The following is a 24792-nucleotide window of genomic DNA, read 5'->3' on the forward strand; positions in this document are numbered from 1 at the left end:
TGATAATCAAGGAAGTTTATAATATTCATAAAGACCACAGATTATCCACAATTATGAAAAACATGATGGCATGTTCATTTGCATACTAAATTTAATATTTGTGGAGTTAGTGATTAGATAATATGTGCATATACTGAAAAAGTTTCTTTTCCCTGTGTATGGTGCCTATAAAACTGGTCTCAAACATCTGGAAAGACTGGGTTTACAAAATAAAGATGGAATAAAAGTGAGTCTACAATTAAATAACAGGTTCAGCAATTGGGTAATCAGTTCACAAACTTGAATTTCCCTGATGTATTGTTGAACAAACTGCCTGGAGCACATTTTCACATCTACTTTCTCAATGTTTTCCATAACTGAGAAACTCATACGGTCTCCTTTTTTTCCTGCCTCCTGGGGATAGAAACTTGGCAACATACTTGGGGTATTTTAATCAGGTAAGTTTTCCTGGCTCTTCCAGTTAATCACATCAGACAGCACAGTGCAGCTTTGCTTGCAATATGAAACACAGTGTTACACTCAAGATGAAGTTCATAACCCTTTATTAGTCCTTTCCCCTATCATCTCTCCACTGAATGTGAGCTCCTTTGGCAAGAAACATGCTGAGCCCCAGAGTTAGCAAACAAAGACACATCATTTCCTTCTTAATAAAACAGGCAGTGCTAACTAAGGTCACTGCCAATCATCATTCAGATACAAACAACCATGGCTGGGTTAATTCGGCAGGGAGAAGGCAATGGTGGGAAGGTTCTCATAAACCTAGCAGGCTTACCCAGATCTTTAATGCCACAGACTTCTGGAGACAGCATCTGGAGTTTAATATCAAATAGCTGGTTGGGGAATTTGAGGATTTCAGATTTTACTCTAGCCACACAGTGCTTGTGGAGATGATAGAAGTTAAAAAACATCAGCTTTCTATTTTATCTTTGCCTACTGTCAAGGATATTACTTAGCCACTCTACAGTATTCTTCTTTCTTATATTATAATCTGTACAATGAAATACCAAGAATGAACCAAACACTAACTTAAAAATAGACAATAATCCAAATTCAAATTAACAGCCAGGACCCAAAGCAATCACTAAAACAGGGTAATGTATTGCATTAAAACAGTAAGCTCACTCTTCGGGATGAGAACAGTATTTTCATTCAGCTATCAAAGCTCTCTCTCTTTTTGCCACTCAAAGGGAAATTATTAACAGAGGATAATACCAGACATCAAAAAAAATGTTTCTATTTTCATAACACCCAACAACTCTGAGTATTTTCAAAGCATTATACAATTATAAGAATAAGAAGGGAGAGAGTTGCTGTCAGACAGAAGTGGGTTCAAACCCTGCTTCTACCACTTCCAGTTGTTCAGTGGTGGTCAAGTTATGCAAATGCTGAGCAACTTGTATCCTCATTTGTAAAAATGTAGACTTTGAACAAGGAAAGGAAGTTGTTACAAGGACATAATAATGTCTATAAAACTGTAAGCCCAAAGGTAGTACATATTTTCTCAATCTATGGTAAATATTTGTAATGTTATCTGATTCTCATTTTCCTTAAATTACTTGAATATATATTAATCAATAAACTATCAAACAAACGTCTCTTGGTCACCTCACTGTGTGCCCAGTACTTAAACATCAGCAAATAATTAAAAATTTCTAATTAAGAAGTCTTAATAGTACTAACATTTACTGAGCATTTACTATGCATACAGCATTCTGCAGGCATTGATTAAATTACATTATTTTACTTAATTCTTAAAGAATCTCTTTGATAGATACTAGACACTATTAAATGCAATACTTAATAATGTCCATATGTTGGTCATCAGAAAGCTCAATACAATAAAACTAAGAGAATGAAAGCTTTTTGATTTAGAACAATGTTGCAGAGTACTAATTGTAATGGATAGTAGGAATATGGGGCATATATTCAACCCTTTAAACTATTCATCTTACAGATGAAGGATAATGAAGTCTGAATGACTTGTTAAAAACTATAATCAAATACATTTTTAACTTTCCTTGCAGGCCATGAGATCCTAAGTTTATATTATCTGATTATTCTTAAAGAAATTCTTTCCCCAAAAGAAATATGAAGTGAATATATCAAAATATTAATATTTGATTATTTGGGTTGGGTACAAAAGATACCTGTAAGCTTCCCTCTGAGTTTTTCTATAACTTCAAAATTAAAAAAAAAATACAACTTCAAAAAATTCTGTAGCTTAAAAATGAAAAAAAATCACTGAACTAAAAGCAAAGACAACTAAATCAATATTCAGACATTAAAAAAAAAAAGAAAAGAAAATTTCCTGTCATTTCTGACAACCTATATGGACCTGAAGGACACTGTACTAAGAAAAGTCAGGCAGAAAAGACCAAAATACTGCACAATTTCACTTACGTGTTTAATCTAAACAACTTCAAAGATAGGACAGATTGGTAGTTGCTAGTAGAGAGGGGGTGAAATGGTTGTGAAGATGGTCAAAAGGTACAAACTTCCAGTACAAAAGTCCTGGATATAATGTATGACATGGTGGCTATAGTTAAAAATACTGTACTGCACATTTGAAAGTTGCTAAGAGAGTAGATCTAAAGGTTCTTATCACATGAAAAAATAATTTGTAACTATATGTGGTGATGGATGTTAACTAGACTAACTAGACCAAAGCAATCACTAAAATAGGGTAATGTATTACATTAAAACAGTAAGCTCACTCTTCAGGATGAGAACAGTATTTTTCATTCAGCTATCAAAGCTCGTTCTCTCTTTGCCACTCAAAGGGAAATTATTAACAGAGGATAATACCAGATATCAAAAAAATTGTGCTCATTTCACAATATAGTCATACATTGACTCACTATGTTATATACCTGAAACTGATGTTATAGATCAATTATATTTCCATTAAAAAAATGGGCAAATAGACACATTTACAAACAGACACAAATGACCAACAGAAACATGAAAAGATTCTCAAAAAGACTACTTATTAGGGAAATGCAAATCAAACCACAATGAAATACAATTTTACCCCAACCTGCATGGATATAATAATTTCTCTAAAAAGGAGAGTAAGACATTTACATAAAAAAAGCTGCTTCGGAATCTAGAAAACTTAAATAAGGGACCAGGAAAATGAATAACTATAAGAAAGTGAAAATCAAAATCAACAAAAAACTATGAACTCTATGGGGGGTGGGGAGCTGGGAGGGGAGGGATTGGGGTCAAAATAAGGGGGTTGCAATTGTATGGGGAATATAAAAATAAAATTTATTAAAAAAAAAAAAAGCTGCTTCACCTGACCACACACTTTCCTTCTCAAAAGTGTATTATCAACATTTATATATACTAATTTTCTAGAAAATCTAGCCCTCAATTTTTTCCTTTTTTCTATTTAAATTTAATGTAGTAACACAAAACACAAAGTAATTCAGATTAAATTTCACATGGCAAAAGATGTATGCAATTCTCTGGGAGACTTAGCAGTTCCTTCATAATCAAATTCTTTCCCTAATAAACTATAGTTTGCAAATTTAAAGTAATGGAAGGCTTAAAAATAAAATCAAAAAAGAAAAATAACATCTCTCATACCTCATCCTCAAAGAGGCCTTTTCATCAAAATATACATAAGCAATTCCATGTTACTAGCTTTATCCCCTGACCCAGAACACAAATATGTGAACTATATTTCCTGATGTCAGCTGTGTATACAAGGACAGTATACTGAGATAGACATCTTTTCCCATGAAGAGCCAAAGGGAAAAGCACAGTACTTTGAAGTCTGGTTATTTAGATCTGGTCAAACAAGATAAGTGTAGTGCACGTCTATTACAGGAGAACGTCTTAAAAAGTCAGGTAATGCTAAGAAGTGAAGGAGATTAGAAGAGTTCAGATAATGTTTCAATAAATGGCCAGGGGTCTGGTCCGCAAGAAGGAAGAAATGAGAGAGAGAATACCTCTTGCTTTGAAACACAGGCTGTAAGCTAACAAATGCCAGTGTATTAATAGTTTTTGGTTTAAGTTAACTGTCCTTACAGCTAATGTAAGAATTTTGGACAATGAACTTAACTGCATTTTCAACATATATTAACTTGGCAAAATTAAAGTGACTTATAATTATTCCTCATTTTTTAGCTTTCAGAAATGCTTATGAGCTACTTCATTTGTCAACAACAAAAAGATTGCTGTTTCCTGCCAAGCTCAGCATCAGGGAATGTATTTAAATGGAACAGCTTTGATAAAACTTTGGCACCACACATCCCTTAACTCCAAAATGGAGCTCAAAGTCTGGCCAAGTGTGAATTTAGTAGACCCCTCAAGTGTGAAATGCAATCAGGGAGGTTCTCTCCTTTCCCACCATAAGCTTACACTTCTTGGAATAACCACTTTCTTCGTCCCAGAAGAACAACTGTAATAGTTGGCCAAACCATCTGTGACCCCAAATAACCACAACATATCAGCCTGTTGTTTTGGTTCTCATACTATGTTTCCATATTAACCCTAAAACTACTTGGATGATTTTTTGAGACAATGATGTTAAATTTATATAGCGCTTTTAACCTGTCAAAACATATTCACATACACTGCCTCACTTCCTCCTCTCAAAATACAAATAAATAGTTATTTAAAATTTATCTCTTGGTTACCCCAGGCTGCTCTTTCCACCCAAGTTCCTTGACTGCAGCATGCCAATACCACACATCCTGTTGGTCAAGGCATAAATCCAAAGTTATCTTTGATTCTTCATTCTCCCTGACCACCATCCAATCACTAAATGAGGTTGGTTCTATTTTCACACTGCTACTTCCTTCTAGTTCTATCTTGAGCTACCATCATCTCCTGCCTACACCACTACAGTGGCCTCTGAGGACTTAGCCTTAGCTTCTCCATTATATTCCCCAATTCTAGCATTGCCATGCTTGTAACTTCGTTGACATTCCACTACCATCAGGTAAAGATCAGACATATATAACGCCCTTCTCCATTTGAACCTTTGCGTAGCATTCCCACATCATCAGTCCTTATGAACCTAAATTCATCCCTAGCATTCTATACTCTTGTTATACTCAACTCCTTGGAACTTCCTGCACATGAAAAACTTCCATACATCTATATATGTATGGTGCTACTCTGACCACATGCCAGGACTCCAGTTAGGCTGTTCCTCCTAGGAAAGCAACACAATACCCATCTACCCACCAACACAAGTCAGGTTATAAATCAGTCATGTGCCTCCCCAGAAAACCCAAAGTTCATTTTCATTACTTTCTATTGTTATAGGCTACTTTTCATTGCCTCCATCAGACTTGAAGTAAAGTGAGGGAAAGAATAACATCATATTTATAATTATTCCCAGAGCTTAGCACTAGTGCTCAACCTATGTTACTTAGTAGGTGCTCAATAAATCCTTTTTTAATCAATAGATACAGGTCTCATGTAATATTATGAATAAGAGATCGGGGTTAGAGATCTGAGTCATTTAGGTTAAGTGGCTTACCTAAAGTCACAGACTAGTTCAAAGAACTGAGACTTAAGTTTAAGCTTCATGATCCCAGGACTATAGGAGACAGGCCATCATATTTTACTGGCTGGAATTCAACACTGAACACTTCAGTGCAACAGAGGACCAGTATCAACATGTGGAAGCAACTATGAATGACAGCTTCCCCTATGACTGATTAGAGTAAGTATTACATGCAGTGGGCCATCAGAAGCTACTTTCTCCTCCCAAGAATGCTGGTGAAGTGCAGCCTATACAGTTGGTACATGTTCAGGACTTGGGGAAAAAAGAAAAGCAGCTACATTCTCAGACAAATGCCCAGTCTTTTTAGCATCCATAACCCTGGTTTCAAGGTTCTATATCATACCTTTTTCCTCTGTCACATGTGGAAGTAACTTCTCAAGTTCACGAAGTTTCAGCAATAAGATGCAATTGGGAAATGTATCATCTACCACAACTTGATCTAGGGGCTGAAACTTTCCCTGAAAAAAGATTTTTGTTCAGTCAGAATACAAACATTCTAGTAAACACACTCACATTAAAAGAGAAAAAGATACATTACCTCGGGACTGGACCTTTAAACTAAATTCAAAGTCATTCATTCCATCTAAGAATCTCTAACCTGGGAAAGGTGCCAGAACAGACTCTCAGCTCTCTTTTGAAGATGGTGAAACATTAGGGTTCTAACCAGTGCATCTCAGGGCTAGAGTCCCTGGATGAAATAGGGAAGAATAAATCTGGAAAAGCACAGAAAAGTTGAAAAGATGGCAGAAATGTAGGACTGGTCCAATCCATTCAATTTGAAGAAGAATCAGTTGAGATTACAGAGTGGGAGTTCTGATCACATGCTAACACTGCCAGGAACAAGCCAAGAGGGTATACATGCCCCTCCTCCCGATCTTTGGTCTAAGGCTGAAGAAAGAAGTGCTATGACACACAAACCATCTCTCCCCCAAAAGTGAATCTTTTGTAAGAGCTGTCTTCCAATGCTCCCAAATGCACATCATAATAAAAGAACAAATAGAGGAACAAGTAGAGGGACAAGTGCAATGAAGCTGCACAGACATTAAATCAGGCTCAGTGGGCCTCCCTGGTGGCCTAGGGGTTAAGTTTCAGCACTACCACCATGACAGCCTGAATTTGATCCCGACCCAGGGAGCTAATCCACATGGCCCAGTAGACCCCTCCTTGTCTTGCCCGCTGCTCCCCTTAGCAGTGTATTTCAGTAGATCTGCCTGTTCTGCTCCTCACTCTGTCTCTGGTGAATGCTCTCACCTCTATCCCCAGGGACCTATAGCCTGCACCCAGTTCTTCTATGCAAAAAAAAATAGTAATAAATTGTTTTTTAAAAAAAATCAGTCTCAGCCAAGTTTATAAGAGTTCATAGCCAATGGGCTTTAAGTGTAGACAAGAATTGAGAACATTCTTTGTAAATAAGTTTAGTTTCCCTTAACTTTACTATTATAGCAGCATGGAAAGGCAAATCTGGGCTTCTCTGGTGGAGCAGGGATTAAAGTCTCAGGGCTATCAAACTATCACCTGGCATGAGTTCAATCCCCAGCCAGGAAGCTAACCCACATATGGTGCTGCTTCCCTGAGCAGTATATTTCAGTAGATCTGCCTGTTCTGCTCTCCACTCTGTCTCTGGTGAATCCTCTCATTCTCTCACCTCTGGCCTACAACCCAGTTCTTATATGCATAAATAAATAAAAATAAGTCTTAAAAAAAAAGGCAAGTCTGTCTAAATTATTAGGGCAGTCTTCATTAAAGGTGTATGATTTGGCCCCTGTTCTTCTAACTTTACCTTTCTGCTTTAGTGGTAACTCCAAGACAAAAATTGTGTCTGATCAGTTATCTTTCTGTCAATGTACCTTTTCTTTTAAGGGTGAAATATATTTATTGGCTCAGGAGCATGTGTGACAACTTATCATACCTTCCATTTGGTTAATAAGAGGCAAAAATACCTCAATTTAATTTACCTTTTCCTTCAGAGAGTAATAGTCAATATTCTAAGTATTTAATGCTTTAAGACAATATTTTATTTATATTTGATGAACTACCACACAGTGATAATAAAGATAATAATTTCATAATTAACTGATGTTTCACCCTGTTTTTGTTAATCATATATACTTAAAAAGGGCATGCAACAAGCAACTTGCTTTGAATATAAAGTTAATTAAGAGTTGAGATAGCTAAAAAGAAGGATTATTAGGGGACCTCCCTGGTGGCCTAGAGGTTAAGTCTCAGGGCTATCACCACTACAGCCTGAGTTCGATCCCTAGCCAGGTAGCTAAACCACATATGGCGCAGCAGAACTCTCTTTCTCGCTTGTTGCTCCTCTCAGCAGTATACTTCAGTAGATCTGCCTGTTTTGCTCCCACTCTGTCTCTGGTGAATCCTCTCAGCCCCCAACCCCCATACCTTGCATAAATAAGTAAAAAATAAGTAAATAAGTAAACAAATAAGTAAAATAAAAATAAGTAAAATAAAAATAACTAAACAAATAAAAATTTAAAGAAGGGTTATTTTTACTGATGTTAAAATAAATTTTATGATTAAGAAGGGACATCTCAAATATGCATACCAATATTTTTTGTAACAAAACAGGAAAAGGTGGGCCTCCCCTGGTGGCGCAGCGGTTGAGTGCTGGGCTACAAGGCTGCCTGCAGCCTCTGCAGCGCCGGTTCGTTGCCCGGCCACCGGCGAGGGTCCCACAAAAAAAAAAAAAAAAAAAAATAGGAAAAGGTCACATCTAAAATGTAGGGAAGGAAATAACTACATGTATCATGAGTTATTTTAAAGTATATTTCTAGCATTTGAAAAGAATGTGAGATGGTTTGCGAGAGACAACCATCAACTTAGCAGTATTTCTGTTTCATTCTGCATCTGAATCTCTTAGTCATAGCATCCAGAGACTTCAAAGTTCAGATGAGGATTAATCCTCCCAAGTCATTAAGGTTGGTGGTTTTCTGTTAATTTATCCTAGGACACACCACAAACAGGAGCAAGTTTCTGCTCTGAACACTGCCAGAGCAGAGCCTACTTGGTCATGCCTAGAACCATTTCTACTTGTTACAGACACATGGTTTACTAGCCTCATTGCTTGTATGCCCTAATTCTACTGGCTACCATGCAGTTTTCAGATAAAGGAAAATATGATCAAACAAGGAATAGAATTTCACTAAACAACAAAAAAGACAAGAGAAGTAGGAAAGGGGGAGAATAAAAGAAGCTAAGCTGTGCCAGGAGAAAGCATGCGAAGTTTTAAATAACTCCAAGATTAGGGTGCTGGTTGTCAGGTCTGTGTGTCAGTGCTCTCATCTGTACCACACATACATACACACGTTTTACACCAACCACATCAAATATGAAGTATAGGGTATCTACATTAGTAACATTAAAAGGACAGAGGAGATAAAGGAAAAAAAAAAAAAACTTATTCTGTTTCCTTACTGTCAATATCCCAAGCTGGGAAACTCACCTCTTTATCAGCCTTTATAAAGTAGTGGAGAAGCAGAAATAGAGGGTCCATAGGTGTGGCAAAGTGGAGAAGACCCCCTACAGAGTAAATAAGAACAAAGTAAATTAAATGTCTTTGTAGGGCAATTTTGTTATTTCATCTTACTCCCAATATTAAAAAAAAAAAAAAGATGAAAAATTATGTGAAGCTTCAAATCCAGAAGCTTTTCTTTTATGGGCCCAAGATTCTATGTGATTCTCTCAAAAGGCAGAAAGTAGTCCATGAGATTTTACACCATAGATCTTCAAATCCATGAGTATAGAAGGGAGCCAAGATACTAAAATTGACCTTTAACTTTTCAAATCTTTTTTAACAGAGGTCCTCCTCCTTCACCTCCCTCCTCATAAAAAGTGATGGTTGAAGGGAATACAGCCAGAATGTAAACTAGGCAATACTAAGAAACCTATATAAGTAAAGTTGCAGTAAAATGTAATTTCCTGTGTTTTTTAGGAAGAAGCCATGGGAAAGCAACATTACTCTTTGTACATAGCTCCTTTCTATGGTCTGGGCTCACATCCCTAATTGCCAACGACTCAAAGCTCAGATGGTTGTTACCCACACCAGACCCCATTCTATCCCCTTCTCTAGAAGAAAAAAGCAAAGGGCAGGAGTCTAACAAGACTGAGCATAAGCAAACTGGGAGCTCTACAGTAAGTAAACAGTGATTTCCAGGCTTAAAGGAAAAAGGGCAAATCAAACAAATTAGCCTACTACCTACTTTCCAAGTATCTTTCTTCTATTGCATGTCCCTCTAAGCATTTCAGATGCCCCTTCCACAGAAGAGAACCAGCAGAGGTGTTTTTTGTTTTTTTTTTTAAATCAAATGGAACAATAAACAATTCATCTATCTTAATACTTATTAGTACGGTTTCAGGAAACACATGTACTTACTTTCATTCTCTAGCACAGCAATCTATCTAAACAGACCTAAATTATGTATATATTAATCTATTTCATTAAGTTAAAAAAACAAAAAACTAAGAGAACTTTGATCATTGCCTCCTAATATTTTCTAATAGTTTCATTTGGATAGTTTCTAATAGTTTCTAGTTTTCTAATAGTTTCATTTGGATATTACTGTGTTGATCTAGCTAAACCCAACTGTAAATGTATTTCACTTAAATTGGAACTCTCATATATTGCTAAATGAGTAAGTATTAGCAGCAAGAATAAAAGAGAATATATACTTTATACCTACCAGGCAAATACAGACTATTATATTTGGTCATCTGAAAGCCACATAAAATCTTTGCCTTCATAGAGGTGTGTGATATCTATTAACAGTAATAAACCCCTTAACTGAGATGCCTTAGAAGGAAAGCAAAGTAGCATTTCTGCCTTAGCACTAAATGATGTCCTACACAGTCACAGACAGCACAGAGCTTAAGGAAAAATAAGAAGCACTCTCTGGAAACAATGAGAGAATGGGCAGAGGGGATGCAGACTGCCTCCACTATCCTATGACTCTCCAGCCTGATCCCAGAAAACAGATCAGAAAACACACAGTATCCTTTTTCCTACTGAGTCAATATTGTTTCCAAATTAAAGAAACATTAAAAGAAACAGAACTTCAGTGTTGGATAGGTACATGTGTTGGAGGTTTGGAGGGAGTGGCAGTAGTAATTTATATGACAAGACATTAAAAAAAATCTTTGTTTTCTCTATAGAATATATCATATCAATGTTCAAGGAAGTAAGATGATAAAAACTTAAGATCCTCAAACAAAGATAACAGCAGAGCAAAGAGCTGCCTGTCAACACACTGTTGTACTACTCCATGGTACAAAGTCATCTAACTTCTCGCTAAGGGTGTGCCAGTATTTTAGGAGACAATGTGAGTTGTTAGTTTAAAATTTCCTACCACACAGGTATTGCTCTAAATTTGCTCAAATTATTCCTTTTTCAAGCCTGCTCTGATGCCAAGGAAGGCTAAACCCTGGCCAGATTCCAAACTAGGGGACAGACCCAAACCCCCATGTTCATTGAAAATGTAAAAGTTTAGTTAATGGAGATACACATACATTTATGTATATATATACTAGTCACTTACCTGATTGAACTGATTGATTTATAAACCAAGAATGGTGTTTTTCCTTGAAAACTTTTATTTCAAACAGCTGCTGTAGATACATATTGAACAAGTACATGGCTCCTTCCCCTGTTAAGATAAATCTGCTTTTTATTTGTAAGTTTTCACACACATAAAAAAAAAATCACAAAACGTCCAATAGTTCTGAGGAATGTTCTTAAAATGAACATAAACATACATAGATATATTCTATATAAACTGACTCCAGAAAACCTTATAGTTATTATATACAGATGTTTACTTTCCAGCTCTCTAATCCTCACTGCACTTAAACCAATAAATAAAAAAGTACAAATCATTTATCTTATCTGCTACAAAGGCGCTCATTGAATCCTCTGTCAGATTGTGAGGGAAAATCCATTCTTAAACTACCCCAACCTAGTATTTCAGCCAGATGAACTGAGCTTACATGTGGGTCCCTGTCACCAGGGCAACAAATGTCACCCTACATGTAGGGTTCAACATATGGACTGAGTCTGCAAACCCTAATGGCTAGCTCTAAGTGAGAAAGGTAAGGGCCCTAAAACAATAACATGCTTCAAACTATAAGGAATATCCACTAAATTGGATGGCTTTTCTCTTTCATTCTTAAAAAAAAAAAAAAAAGGCTGGAAGAGGGTGTTGTGCACATCTGCAGGCTTTATTCCTTCAATACAAGGACTTAGCTTAGTGCCATGAAAGACTCTGAGTATCTCTGTCTCCATCACACGCTTATTAGCATGTGCCCTTCAGGAGGCTATGCAAAACTTTCTGTGGCTCTATTTCCATACCTGTAAAATGGGAGCAATGCTGAACCTAACCTCACAGGGTTTTTATAAGGATTAAAATGACAGTATCTATGTAAAGTTCCTAGAACAGCACTTAGTGTACAGTAAATGTTAGCCTTAATTTTTCTATAGTCAATATAACAAAAACATTTGTTTCTCCATTGTCTAGACATTCAGATAAAACAAATTTTATCAGATCAATTTTTTTGGTACCTTTACGTTTTTTAAATGCCTTGAAACCTTTACTGTTATCGGGCCTCCCCTGGTGGCGCAGCGGTTGAGGGCTGGGCTGCGAAGCTGCCCGCAGCCTCTGCAGCACCCGTTCAATCCCCGGCCATGGGTGAGGGTCCCACATGGCATGACAGACCTTTCCTGTCTCGCCCACTGCTCCCCTCAGCAGTGTATTTTATCAGTCTGCCTGTTCTGTTCCCCATTCTGTCTCTGGTGAATTCCCTCACCCTCCCGCACTTCTGACTGTACCCAGTGCTTGTATAAGTAAATAAATAAATCTTAAAAAAAAAAAAAAAAAAACCCTTTCCTGTTATCTAAACCTCTTGAAGAAACATTTATTACCTCTCTTAGTCTTATGCATAACTAAGTTCCAAATAATACAGCTGACCAATTACATTTGATTTCATTTTGAAGAGAAACCTGGAGGAAGTAAAAAAAAATTTTCCCTCTGTTGCTGCTATTTATATCTTCCTAACAATAACAAGTCAGTACTCCTTGATTTTTCTCTTGCTTTCATTGATCAGTGTTATAGTCACTAAGAGAATGCTCCAGATTTTTAAATATCAAGTGTCTATGTAAAACCTTATAAAATAACCTGATAAATCTTATAAAAAGATTAAATGGAATAATAATTCCACATAGAGATAAATAATATCACCAATATTCAGTACATGTTTATAATATATTTTAATACTTTGCCTAAAGATTAGAGAACAAAACAGAAAATACATTGAATATAAAGGTAAAATAAAATTATTTCCAATAAAATGTGTATCTTTAATATACAAGGCTTTTAATAAAAATAAAATTACTCTTCCACAAGGCAAAAACAGATTACTCTTTGGTGAGGAAAAAAGCAAAGTACAACTCAAAATGAAACTACCCAAATCTTGGCAAGCCAGGTAAAAGCTTCTTTTTTCTTTACTCTGGTTGTTTATTTTACTTATACCACAAAATGAATAAAAATAGAGGCCAGTGTTAGACAATTACTCCTACGAAAGTTAGTTTAAGAAAGTCAAAGTTTTCAGGAGCCTCCCTAGTGGCCTAGGGGTTAAGTCTTAGTGCTGTCACACTATCACTGCTATGGCCTGAGTTCCATGCCCAGTCAGGGAGATAATCCACACATGGCACAGCAGACCTCTCCTGTCTCACCTGCTGCTCCTCTTAGCAGTATATTTCAGTAAATCTGCCTGTTTTACTCCCCACTCTATCTCAGGTGAATCCTTTTACCCCCGCACCTGGCCTACACCCCAGTTCTTCTATGCAAAAATAAATTAAAAAAGAAAAAAAAGCCCAAGTTTTCAGAGAGAAATCAAACATACTACTTTTCTGTTTTGCCAGTATTTCTGATGAATAGTTCTAGTTCTATAGATAAAAATTATAAAAAGAAATAAAAAATGTTTAGATGCAGTGAATTATCTGGGGAGACTGACTAGTAATGTCATTACCTTGCTTTTGCCATCTTATAAAGGCATCTTACCTTTAAAAATTATTCTGAAAGAGTAAATACACAAAGCAAATTAGTCTATACTCCTTCTAGTCACAATGTTTAAAAATATCCAAGGGAGGAAAGAACATACCTGTACATGGGTTAACCAGTTTTACAATCATAAGTCCACTTTTTGCCTTCTTTGAAGCATCTTTGAAATATTCTGAAAGAAATGTTGAATTTGAAAAATTATTTTTATTGTTACTATTAATATTAATCTGAAATAGCACATTTTAAGAATAAATACTGGACATATATTTTTTGCCTATAATTGTGACTACCTAATCACATTCTCTGCCCATTTTTCTGGTGGGATAGTCTTCTTTCTTTCACTATCAAATGAGAAGTCTTTACAGAGTAAGTTTATCAGCTATGTTTCTAGTATTTTTTTTTTTGCCTTATAAAAGATATAAAATCCTTATGTAGCCATATCAATATTTTTCATCATGGTTGTAACCTTTGTGTCTTACTTAAAAAGATTTTCTCTTCCTGAAGATTTTGTGAATTGCCTGTATTTTCTTCTCATACTTCTACAGTATATCTTTAACCTATCTGGGATATGTGTAGGCTAAAGACATGAGAAGGAAATCCAAATTTAATTTCTTCTTAAAATGAGTTGTCCAGTTGTACCGCTATCATCCATTGAAAAATGCCCCACTGAAATAATTCCTTTATACTAAATATTTAAAATACATTCATGAGTTAGTCTCCAGGCATTCTACTTTGGCCTACTAATGTGTATATACATTAGCATTAGTGTATATCAAGCACGTCTAGAAATTGATTTACTCATAAATAGCTAAAATATAACTTTTTAAATAAAATAATAGTGACATTAAATACATGAAGAAAAAAATCTAATTTTGAGATTTCCACTTGCAACCAAGTGGGGTAACAGGAACCCAATTTATCCTCCCACCTGAAACAACAAACACACACACATAATTACTATTTTCAAGACATTGGACATTAAGCCATGTAGGACAGTGGTCTCCAAGAGATGGGAAACAGATCAGGTGAGTCCTGAGATTGCCCCAGTTTACTGCCTTGGGAGAGTTTTCAGATCATAACACAGAATGCGAGAAACCAGGAGAAGCCAGGCAGACTCTTTGAATGGAAGAGATGGAGCTGAGAGTTTTGGAGACACCACAGCTAGAGTCCCCAAATCAGCATACAGAAAAGAGGGCTACAAAGAAAACCCTGGGGATCTACAAAGCTACCGGTTTCCACTGTCAGTACATCCAACTGATGAAACTACTTGGGAGCCAGGAGAAAAATATGAACAGATTAGAGAGAAAGTAACTCACACTCAGGCCCCAGAATTGGGTCTGTTCCTAGATGGAACCTCAATCCTCAAACTTCACAGAGCATTGGGCAGAGAACACAAAAGGGTCTTGCTTCACTAGTAGGGAATAAATAGTCATAGACTAGATGCTCCTCTGGTCTTACCAAACTAATTTTAAAAGCAAGACCTTAGAAAACATCAAGTTGTTTCCAAGAACCTTTAACTATGTCCCAGAATGAAGCTCAGATTATTTATAGGAACACACAAGTACTCACATCCAAAAAGGCAAAATTCACAATGTCTGGTATCTATTCAAATATTACCAAAGAAGCAGAAATATATGGCCAATAATGAGAAAAATAATCAATTATTAAGAGATGAATACTGATATTAGACAGATTAGAATTAACACACAGTGGCATTAAAAACAGTATCCCTCACTTTAAAAAAGTTAAGCAGGGACATAGAAGATTTTTTAAAAAACCCAAATTGATAGAATTAATGGCAGAAGATTGATGAATTTGAAGACAGCATTAAAAACTACTTAAAATGGGGGCCTCCCCGGTGGCGCAGTGAGCCGGGCGATGGTCCCCCACATGGTGCGCAGACCTCTCCTGCCACACCCACTGCTCCCCTCAGCAGTGTATTTCGTCAGTCTGCCTGCTCTGCTCTCCACTCTGACTGGTGAATTCTCTCACCCTCCCGCGCTTCTGACTGTGCCCAGTGCTTGTATAAATAAATAAATAACTCTTTGGGGGGGAAAAAAACTACTTAAAATGAAAACACAGAGAAAATAAGAATTTAAAATTAAAAGATTATCAGTGAACTATATCCTGATAATATATAAAGAATTGGAATTCCTGAAAATGAGGAGGTGGGGAACAAAAAGAAATCTGAAGAAAGCATTACTGAACAATGCTTTCATGAAAACTATATATGTATCTACACATCCTAGAAGTTCAATAAACCCAAAGCATAAGAAACAGGATTAAATACATATATATCAAAATCAAGTAATAAAAAGAAATCTTAAAGCAAATAGAGAGGGGAAAAAGAGACACGTCATATACAGAGAAACGAAGTTAAAAATGACAGTAAATTTCTTGTGAGAAACACAAGACAGGAGACAATGGAGAAACATCTTTAAAGTATTAAAACATGATGAAACCAGAGAAAACACACTCAAAAATGAAGGTGATAAATAGTCTTTTTCAGACATATAAAAGCTGAAAGAAATAATTACCAACAGACCCGCACTACCAGAAATGCTAAAGGAAGTCCTTCTGGCAGAAGGAATATGATACCAGATAAAAATATGAATCTAAACAAAGAAACAAGGAGCGCTAGTAATGGTGACTACAGGGGCAAATATGAATTTTTCTTATTATTTAAATCTCTTTAAAGATGACTGACTAAACAAAGAGAGTGGGGTTTATACACATATAAATAAAATATAACAGCATGACAGCTTGGAAGGGAAGAAATAAAAGTAGCATACTCCTGCAAGATTCTTATATGTGAAGGGGTATACATTGCTACTTGAAGGTAGATGTGACCAGCTAAAAGAGTAAAATAAAACCTAAAGTGGCCACTAAAATTACAAAATTGCCAACACCAATAAGAGAACAAAGGAGAGAAAACAGAATCATAAAAAAATACTCAATTCAAGGCAAGACAAAATGGGAGTAAAAGAAGTACCAAAAAAACAAACAGATGAGACAAACAGAATATAAACGGCAAAAGGACAGAGTTAAACCTAACCATACAGAAAATCACATTCAATGCAAATGATCTGTACAATCCAATTAAAAGCAACACCCTTTAAATATTAAGACACAAACAGATTAAAAGTAAAAGAAAGGAAGAAGATACATCATGCCTGTCCTATTAGTAATAAGTACAAGAAAGACGAAATGGTTCTTAATACCAGGCAAAGAACACTGCCAAGATAAAGAAGGTCTTTTCTTAATGATAGAAGGATCAAGAGGAATTAACAACCCTAAATATTTACACTCCCAAAGATGCACAAAGTAAGAACTGACAGAACTCCCTGCTCCATCTCTAACCCCTGGCAACCACTAATGTGTCTTCACCTCTATAATTTTGTCATTTTGAGAGTGCTATCTAAACGGAACCATACTGAGTCCATTTTAAGAATCTTTTAGGACTTTCTGCAGCTTATAAAAATATAAAGGGTGAAGTTTAGCACTGTTAAAACTTTTCCAAAAAAACTAAAACAGGTTGTGGTTTTCTCTCCTTTCACCCCCTGCTGCTTCTCACTTTTCCAGCATCAGATGTTTTTACTATATCTCAAGGCATAAAAAGATGGCTTCTCTAGTTCAGCAGTATACACTTCTATTTTATTTCAGTACTACAGTAAATCTGTCAACTTTAACTTGGTGAATTATTAATATTTTTTTGTTTCCTTTTTTCCAAAGAAAACTTTTCTATTGAACCTTGCCAGTTCTCGCTTCAGCTTTCTTATTCCTCCAGAGTTTAAAATAATTAAAATTTACCAATACTGAGAATCTAAAAATTATATATTTAATAACCATATAAGGGAAGAGTGTTTCTGCTTTTCCCAGGCAGAGCAGTAAATCCAGAGGATTAGCTATAGCCTAAAATGTCAAACTCTGAGAACTTTAGAATTACCAAATACAAATAAATACTAACATGACATTAATGTGTTCTGCTGCAAATGCTAGTGTTCCCAAAATATGCTTTGACCTACTTTAGCATACATAACACTATTTGGTAGGGGAAAAAAGTCATCTTTTCTCACATTGTGCAGAGAAAACAACTGGCTGTTGAACTAAGTCTTTCAACACAGAATTCCAAGTGAGATGTTATACTCATGTTGTTTTGCCTCTCTTTATAGAATGCATTTCAAAACTAATCTCTCCTGTCCACTTCATTCATCTACTTATCAATTGTGATTAGCAAAAACCTATCCTGCCCTTATACTTGGGGAACTTTTGAGTGTTCCAAGGAACAGATAGATAATAAACAATCACAGACATAAATTAGACTGTAAATGTAACTGTGTGCCATGTAACAAGTGTCAGAAGAAGAAATACATGGAGTATGAAACCTAACAATAGTTAGAGGAAGCCAGGGAAGGCTTGCTGTGGTAGCACTAGTTAAATTCTTTGCTTCAATGGGTAAGGAGTCACTGGAATTACACATTCACTTTACCTGATGAAGCTTTAGTTGGCTCCTGGGCCAAACCCAGTGCATAGAAGGATTTTGATTGATATGAACATTTAAAAAAAATTTAAATTAGGTTCCAATATTTGGGAATCATAAGTCAGACAATATACTTTCCTAATTACAAAAAGCATTAAAGATTTGCCTTGCACAACAAAAAAATCTAGCAACAACAAAAGTAATTTGTCAAATGGAGCTACCATTCTCCAGTTCCTTTACAACATCTTGTATTCTCATCTCATGGCTGGGTGATTATCACAGGCCCTGTCTGCCATCACTAAACTACCTTGTTACTTGCTTGATTCAATGTACCCACAGCAGTACCTAGAAAATAGCAAATGCTTAATAAATAAACATAAATAAATAAATAACGAACACCACCATCTTACTGAATCTTTTCTCATACAACCAATTTTATGTCACCAGGTCAGATACTTTTCTAGGCAATGAGGCTACAGCTGTGAAAAAAAAAACAAAGCCTCCTTTCTTCACGGAAAGGCGGCATTCAATACACTTCCTTCTTTGTACACTGTCTACTTATTTTATATCCTCATATCTAGTCATCCAATTCCTGTGGGGCAGAGACTAGGACCCAGATCTGGTAGGCCGTGCAAGCCCTGGTTTCAGAATTACACTGTCCAATCGAAATAAAATGTATCTTACAAATGTAAGCCATATTAGGCAATTTTTTTTTCTAAAAGTCACATCAAAAACAGGAAAAACAACTTCTGTTTTATATATCTAAAATAATTTCAACATGTAAAAAATTGTCATATGAAATGTGTTATTAGCATGATGTTAGTTAAGGGTTTTTCACAGATGCCATTTGTCAGACTGAGGAAGTTCTCTATTCCTAATTTGTTGAGAGTGTTTCTAATCATAAAAGAATATTAGATTTTCTCAAGTGCCTTTTCTGTTGTTATTGAGATGATGATGTGGTTTCAGACCTTCATTTTCTTAAAATGGTATATTACATTGATTAATTTGGGGATGTTGAACCACCCTTGAATTCTTAGGATGAATTCAACTTGGTTATGGTAATGGAGTTATTTTTTTTTAGAGGTGACCTGTGAATTACAATTAGCATCTGAAGTTTCAACAATGTTGTTCAGATTAATATGAACTTGAAATAATATATAGAAATTTTCCTGCAATATATAACTTTTCCTCACTCTTCTTTGTGCTATTAAGGTTATATAAATTATGTGTTTATATATTATAGGCCCAACAGTCTTATAATTATTTCCTTATGAAATTACATTTTAAGTCAGATAACAGAAGAGTTATAAACAAAAATAGATCTTTTATTATCTTATAATTTATATTTTAACTTTACCAGCGAGCTGGTAGATTCAAGTTACTATCTAGCATTTTTTCCTTTCAATGTAAACTGCCCATTTTATGATTTTTGTGGGTCTGCTAGTTCTACTAGCGATGAATTATTAATTTTTCTTTATCTGGAAATACCTTAGTTTCTCCCTCAGTTTTTTAGTTTTGTCAGATATAGAATTCTTAGTTGAACCTTTTTTCAGCATCTTGAATATTTCATCTCATTAATTCTTAGCCTCTGTGGTTTCTTTCCTTTTTTTTAAGATTTATTTGTTTATTTATTTATTTATACAAGAATCGGGGTACAGGCCAGATTCGCGGGAGGGTGAGAGGATTCACCAGAGACAGAGTGGGGAACAGAACAGGCAGACTGACAAAATACACTGCTGAGGGGAGCAGTGGGCACAACAGGAGAGGTCTGCCACGACATGTGGGACCCTCGCAGGACGGCCAGGATTGAACCAGCACTGCAGAGGCTGCGGACAGCTTCACAGCACTTCGCTCAATGTCTGCACCACCAGGGGAGGCCCCTCTATGGTTTCTAATGAGAAGTTCATTGTTAATCTTATCGAGGAGTCCTTGTGTGTGATATCATTTTTCTCTTGCTGTCTTCTCTCTCTTAGTCATTGTCTTTTGACAATTTGATTATGACATGTGTAGGCATAAATCTTCTTTGCTCTACTAGGATTTTGTTGATTTTTTTGATGTATAAATTAGTGTTTTTCATTAATTTGGGAAGAGTTTGGCTATTAATTCTCAAACTATTTCCTTTTGCCCCCTCTTTCTCTTTCTCTTCCGGGATTTCCATTAAACATAGGGTGACCACAGGTCTTTCAACTATGTGCAGTTTTCTCATTTTTTTTTCTTCTGTTGCTCAGGCTAGATAATCTCAAGTCATCTATTTTCAGTCTGCTACTTGCTCTTCCATCTCGAATCTCTGTGCCAGGCTTGCTAGTGAGTTTTTCATTTCAATTATAGTTTTTCAACTCCAGAATTTATATATTCTTTTATAATTTCTATCTCTTTATTTATATATTCTACTTTATGACTCACTGAATATATAATAACTGATTAAAATCTTTGTAGAATAAGTCCAACATCTGGGTTCATTAAGGGCTGGTTTCTATTCATGACTCCCCCCACCTTCCCCAGTGTAAGAACCACACTTTCCCATTATTTCATGTGTCTTATATCTTTCTCTGGAAAAGCAAATATTCACATAGTATAATAACAGAATTAGCAATTCTGGAAATCAGGCGCCCCTCTCCCAACTCCGCCCAATTTTTGCTGTTGTTAGTGCTTTTTACTGCCATTATAATAGTTGCTGTCAGTATGGTGGCTTTCTTGAATGGATTCTAGAAGGTCTGAATTCCTATAGTTCTGAATTCTAACCACTGATATTTCAATTAGCTTAATGTTAGCTAATGAGGAGCCTAATGTTTTTTTAAAATGTTCTGTACCAATAAGTCTCCCAGCATTTGCTGATGAGTTCTGTATGTGTGTTAGGAATGCCCTGAATACTTAAGCACTTCAAACTACTGCCTTATCTTTTATTTGTTGCTTGCCTAAGGTTACAGGTTAGAAACTGGGGTTCTCTCAAGTTTTCCTGGGCATGCACGCACTCCAGCATATAGTGACAGTCTTCTGATTCCCTAAGAATATGACAGGCTTTTTTTAAAAAAAAAAAAACAAAAAAAAAAACCTTACAGATATCTTACCCCATATCTTCCTTTTAGGTCGTTGCCCAGGTTCTTATCTGCCCAACTGATATTGCCCCCTCAGCAGCTATAATGTTAAATAATCCTCACAGGTTGTATTTGACAAAGGCCCTGGGGATAAGACTTTCCTACAGAGCAAATCCTGAGTTTCAAATCAGGTCAAATACAACAATGCCCTAAAAGGGGGGTTTCCAGAGAACAGTAAAATAGGTCAAATAAGAATAAAGCTCTGGAAATGGGACTTTTTGAGTAGTTCCAAACAAAGCCTGCTCCATCGAGTGGTTGCAAGGTTGCTGGTTTTTACAAGTACCATATTTGCAATACTGCCGGTTTTCAAGATTACTACAGACTTGAGCAGAAGGAGATGGGAGCTATTCAAGTTAGTGTCACAAACCCTGCTTAACGAGATTCAGCAGTTTTTCCTGAATAAACACTCTTCAAATTATTGGAAGCCGTTGGCTAATTTTCAAGAGTTCTGAAGAAGTTGATTTCGGCTATGTTTACCAGTATTTTCATAGCTTTTATGGAGGGATGGGATTTATCCCACCAGATTCTGAAGGCTTAGGTCTGAAAAAAATGAACTCATATTGCTATGATACTTCTGCTAAATTCCTTAGTTTTTATCTGTCTTAGGCACACTTTTGACTATATAAAAGACTCCATCAAATTTAGAGTTTTTAAATTATCATTTAAATGTGGAAAACCCTGGACTATTCTATAAGCTTGGACATTTCATCTTTTTTAACTATTACTCTTTCACCTGCATTAAACACAGTAGACGGATAACTAAATCTAAAAAAAAAAAAAAAGCCAGCATTTAGGATAGTAGGGAAGAATCATAGAAGAAAATGGGAGTGTGGACAAAGGCAAGTCTTTTTAAAATTGATTTTTATCTCTTTGATAATGTCAGCATAGAAGATCTGAAGTCAGACATAATCCATACTCTGTCTAAACCCAACTCCTCTTTTGATCCAACAGTGTGACCATGGACAACTATTCAAACTCCCTGAGCCTCAGGGAGTTTCATTTATAAAGATGGGTGTAATTATTTTACAGGGTTTTAGTAAGCTTAAATATAATGTATGGAAAAGTGTCTAGATTACATAATAAGCACTCAGTTAAGAATCTTTTCCCTTTCCCTCAAGCACATGAAAACATCAACGATGCATAGGAAATAGATCAAAATATGAAAGTCAAAAGCTCTTAGTACAGATTTAATTACAGGGCAAACAATTACCTTTTTTCCAAAAAGATATTAAATTAGGATCATTATTTCTTTTTATTTCTTTTTTTAAAGATTTATTTACTTATGTATACAAGAACTGGGGTGTGGGGAAAGGGAGAAAGTTTCAAAAAGGTATAAGATATGGTGGTAGAGGAAAAAAATTGTATTTGCAATACTTCTACATTATAAGTTCAAAAAAAAAATAAAAGTAAGCTTTATCCTTTCTCCTCCATAAAAGACCTAAATCATGCTGGTGAAAAGAATATTTTTACAAAAATAGAAAAATTTCAGATAAATCAGAAGCAGGTACTCAGTCTTTCTGGCCATTTCAGATTCAATGATATCTTAAACTTTCCAAGAATCTCAAGTCTCAATTTCTTACATCTAACCAATTCCACAGCAGCTTTCTTATGGTCTCTGTGTTCTCTGTAAAGATCCAATTTTATGCCCCACTGGTCTCCATGAACTCTAGCAGCAAATCTTGCATCTGTTTACCATCTTGATCTAAATAGTCCAACAAAAGGAAATTGTCACTTTCCTCACATTTGAACTTTAAAGAAAAAATACCAATGGCATAGAGACAACTGTGTCCAATGAATGTAAAATGACAACATCTAATATGTATCAGGCAGTTATTATATACCAGACAATGTCCTTTATGGAGGCTATATACTATAATCCTCATGACATCTCTAGGATCTCAGTACTATTTTTAACTCCCACTTTTTTGGATGAGAAACTTGCTTAAAGCTAAGAAACCTGTTGAAGGTCACAGTTATTCAGTTATTCAATTTAAACTCAGGTAACGGTTTAATTAAGAAACTCTTAATCTCAAGTCCCATTCTTTTTAACTCAGAAAACAGAAACTGGGCCTTCCCAGTGGCGCAGCGGGTTGAGCGCCGCGCTGTGAAGCTGTCCACAGCCTCTGTGGCATGGGTTCGATTCCCAGCCAGCCAGGGAGCTACCCACATGGCGCGGCAGACCTCTCCTGCTTTGCCCGCTGCTCCCCTCAGCAGTGTCTTCAGTCTGTCTGCCTATCCTGCTCCCCACTCTGTCTCTGGTGAATTCTCTCACCCTCCTGCACCTCTGACTGTACCCCAGTTCTTGTATAAACAAATCTTTAAAAAAAAAAAAAAAAGAAAACAGAAACTGCAGCTCTGAAGCATAATCATTATCTTGGTGTGACAGTTCTTCTAATGATACAAACATCCCAAACCCCTGTCCCTTTCTTGTTCTTCCTCCTCAGAATCAGAGATCAGAGAGTCATCTAATCAGTTACCCATACTCCAAGCCAGCCAGTATCTTACTATGCCAGGGTGCAGCCAAAGAGAAAGCATGGCGCGGGGAAGGAGAGGGGAAGCTGGGGGGAGAGAAAGAGAAGGCGGCAGAATCAAAATAAAACAAAGTTGGAGGCAAGAAATTTATTATGGGTACAAGAAATGTATAGTGATTAAAAAAAAAAGATATAGTCAAGTTGGACCAATGGCAAGGAAAATAAACCCGATCTTCCTGTTGGAGGTGACAATATACTATCACAGTTATATTGTGACATTTCAATGCTTAAAAAGTAGGATACACAGAATGTATCAACACACAGACTTAACCATTCCGTAATTTTGCAAAGTTAGTCATGAAGTATATAAATGCCTAATGGAACATTACTTTTTACCTACAGTCTATAGTCTGGGTTGTTGCACATTTGATACGAAGCTATTCATCACCATGTTTTTAAACTTGACAGCTCTTTTTATCCCTCATTTGATTAGACAAGTTTTTTCATCTCATTTAAAGTTTAAAGATATGGGACAGGAGAGAGAGTGAGTGACCTTTTTGTTCTTGTGACCTGGAAGCAATGGACATTTGTTCATGACCCTGTCTGATTTGGACACATGGCAGATAGCTCTGAGAAACATATGTCCACTATTGTATGCAGAAGACAGACATCAAAACACCATTCACAGTATTTTTATATACTACATCAAGACTATTTAAATTTAAAAAGATCCAATAAGAGGAGAGAATATCACTGTTATGGCCATGCTACACTGGGTATTAAATAGGTCCCAGTTCACTTTGTTTGGACTTCAGTCATTAACAATACACTCAGACCCTCTGGTTTCTTTCTGCCTGACCATCTGAGATATCACAATGGAAATACTGCTAGGATAAAAGTTCAATGCATACAAGACAAATTGGCATAATTTTCAAGTTGCTTGCTAGTTCCAGAAATGCTAACCAGTAATAACAATATGCCATCAAAGAGATCTGGTTCATTTTCCTGGCTTTGAAGCTCCCAGCTTCCTTAAACACTACAGGAGGCAAACCAAGAAGGCCAGAGAGAGAAACACATTAGAAAAATAATTTCCAAGTAATGGGCTCCTCTATGACTACATAATTATTTTGAAGCTTTGAAGAAAAATAAAAACTGG

General features: G+C 36.0%; 1 protein-coding gene across 2 annotated transcripts in view; it reads right to left on the bottom strand.

Annotated features, from left to right (window-relative positions):
- The window catches only part of RNASEH2B (ribonuclease H2 subunit B), a 78876-nt gene that overhangs the window by 44137 nt on the left and 9947 nt on the right, over positions 1–24792 (bottom strand). For both annotated transcript variants that reach the window (XM_037527267.2, XM_037527266.2), the window contains exons 2-5: positions 13691–13762; positions 11074–11181; positions 8985–9061; positions 5868–5982 (exon numbers count right to left, since the gene is read on the bottom strand). In XM_037527267.2, the coding sequence (XP_037383164.1) occupies positions 5868–5982; positions 8985–9061; positions 11074–11181; positions 13691–13762 (372 nt within the window). The remainder of the gene's footprint in view (positions 1–5867; positions 5983–8984; positions 9062–11073; positions 11182–13690; positions 13763–24792) is intronic.

Source organism: Talpa occidentalis, unplaced genomic scaffold (genome assembly GCF_014898055.3).
Source record: "Talpa occidentalis isolate TD23 unplaced genomic scaffold, MPIMG_talOcc4v2.1 talOcc4.5, whole genome shotgun sequence".
Classification (NCBI taxonomy): Eukaryota; Metazoa; Chordata; class Mammalia; order Eulipotyphla; family Talpidae; genus Talpa; species Talpa occidentalis.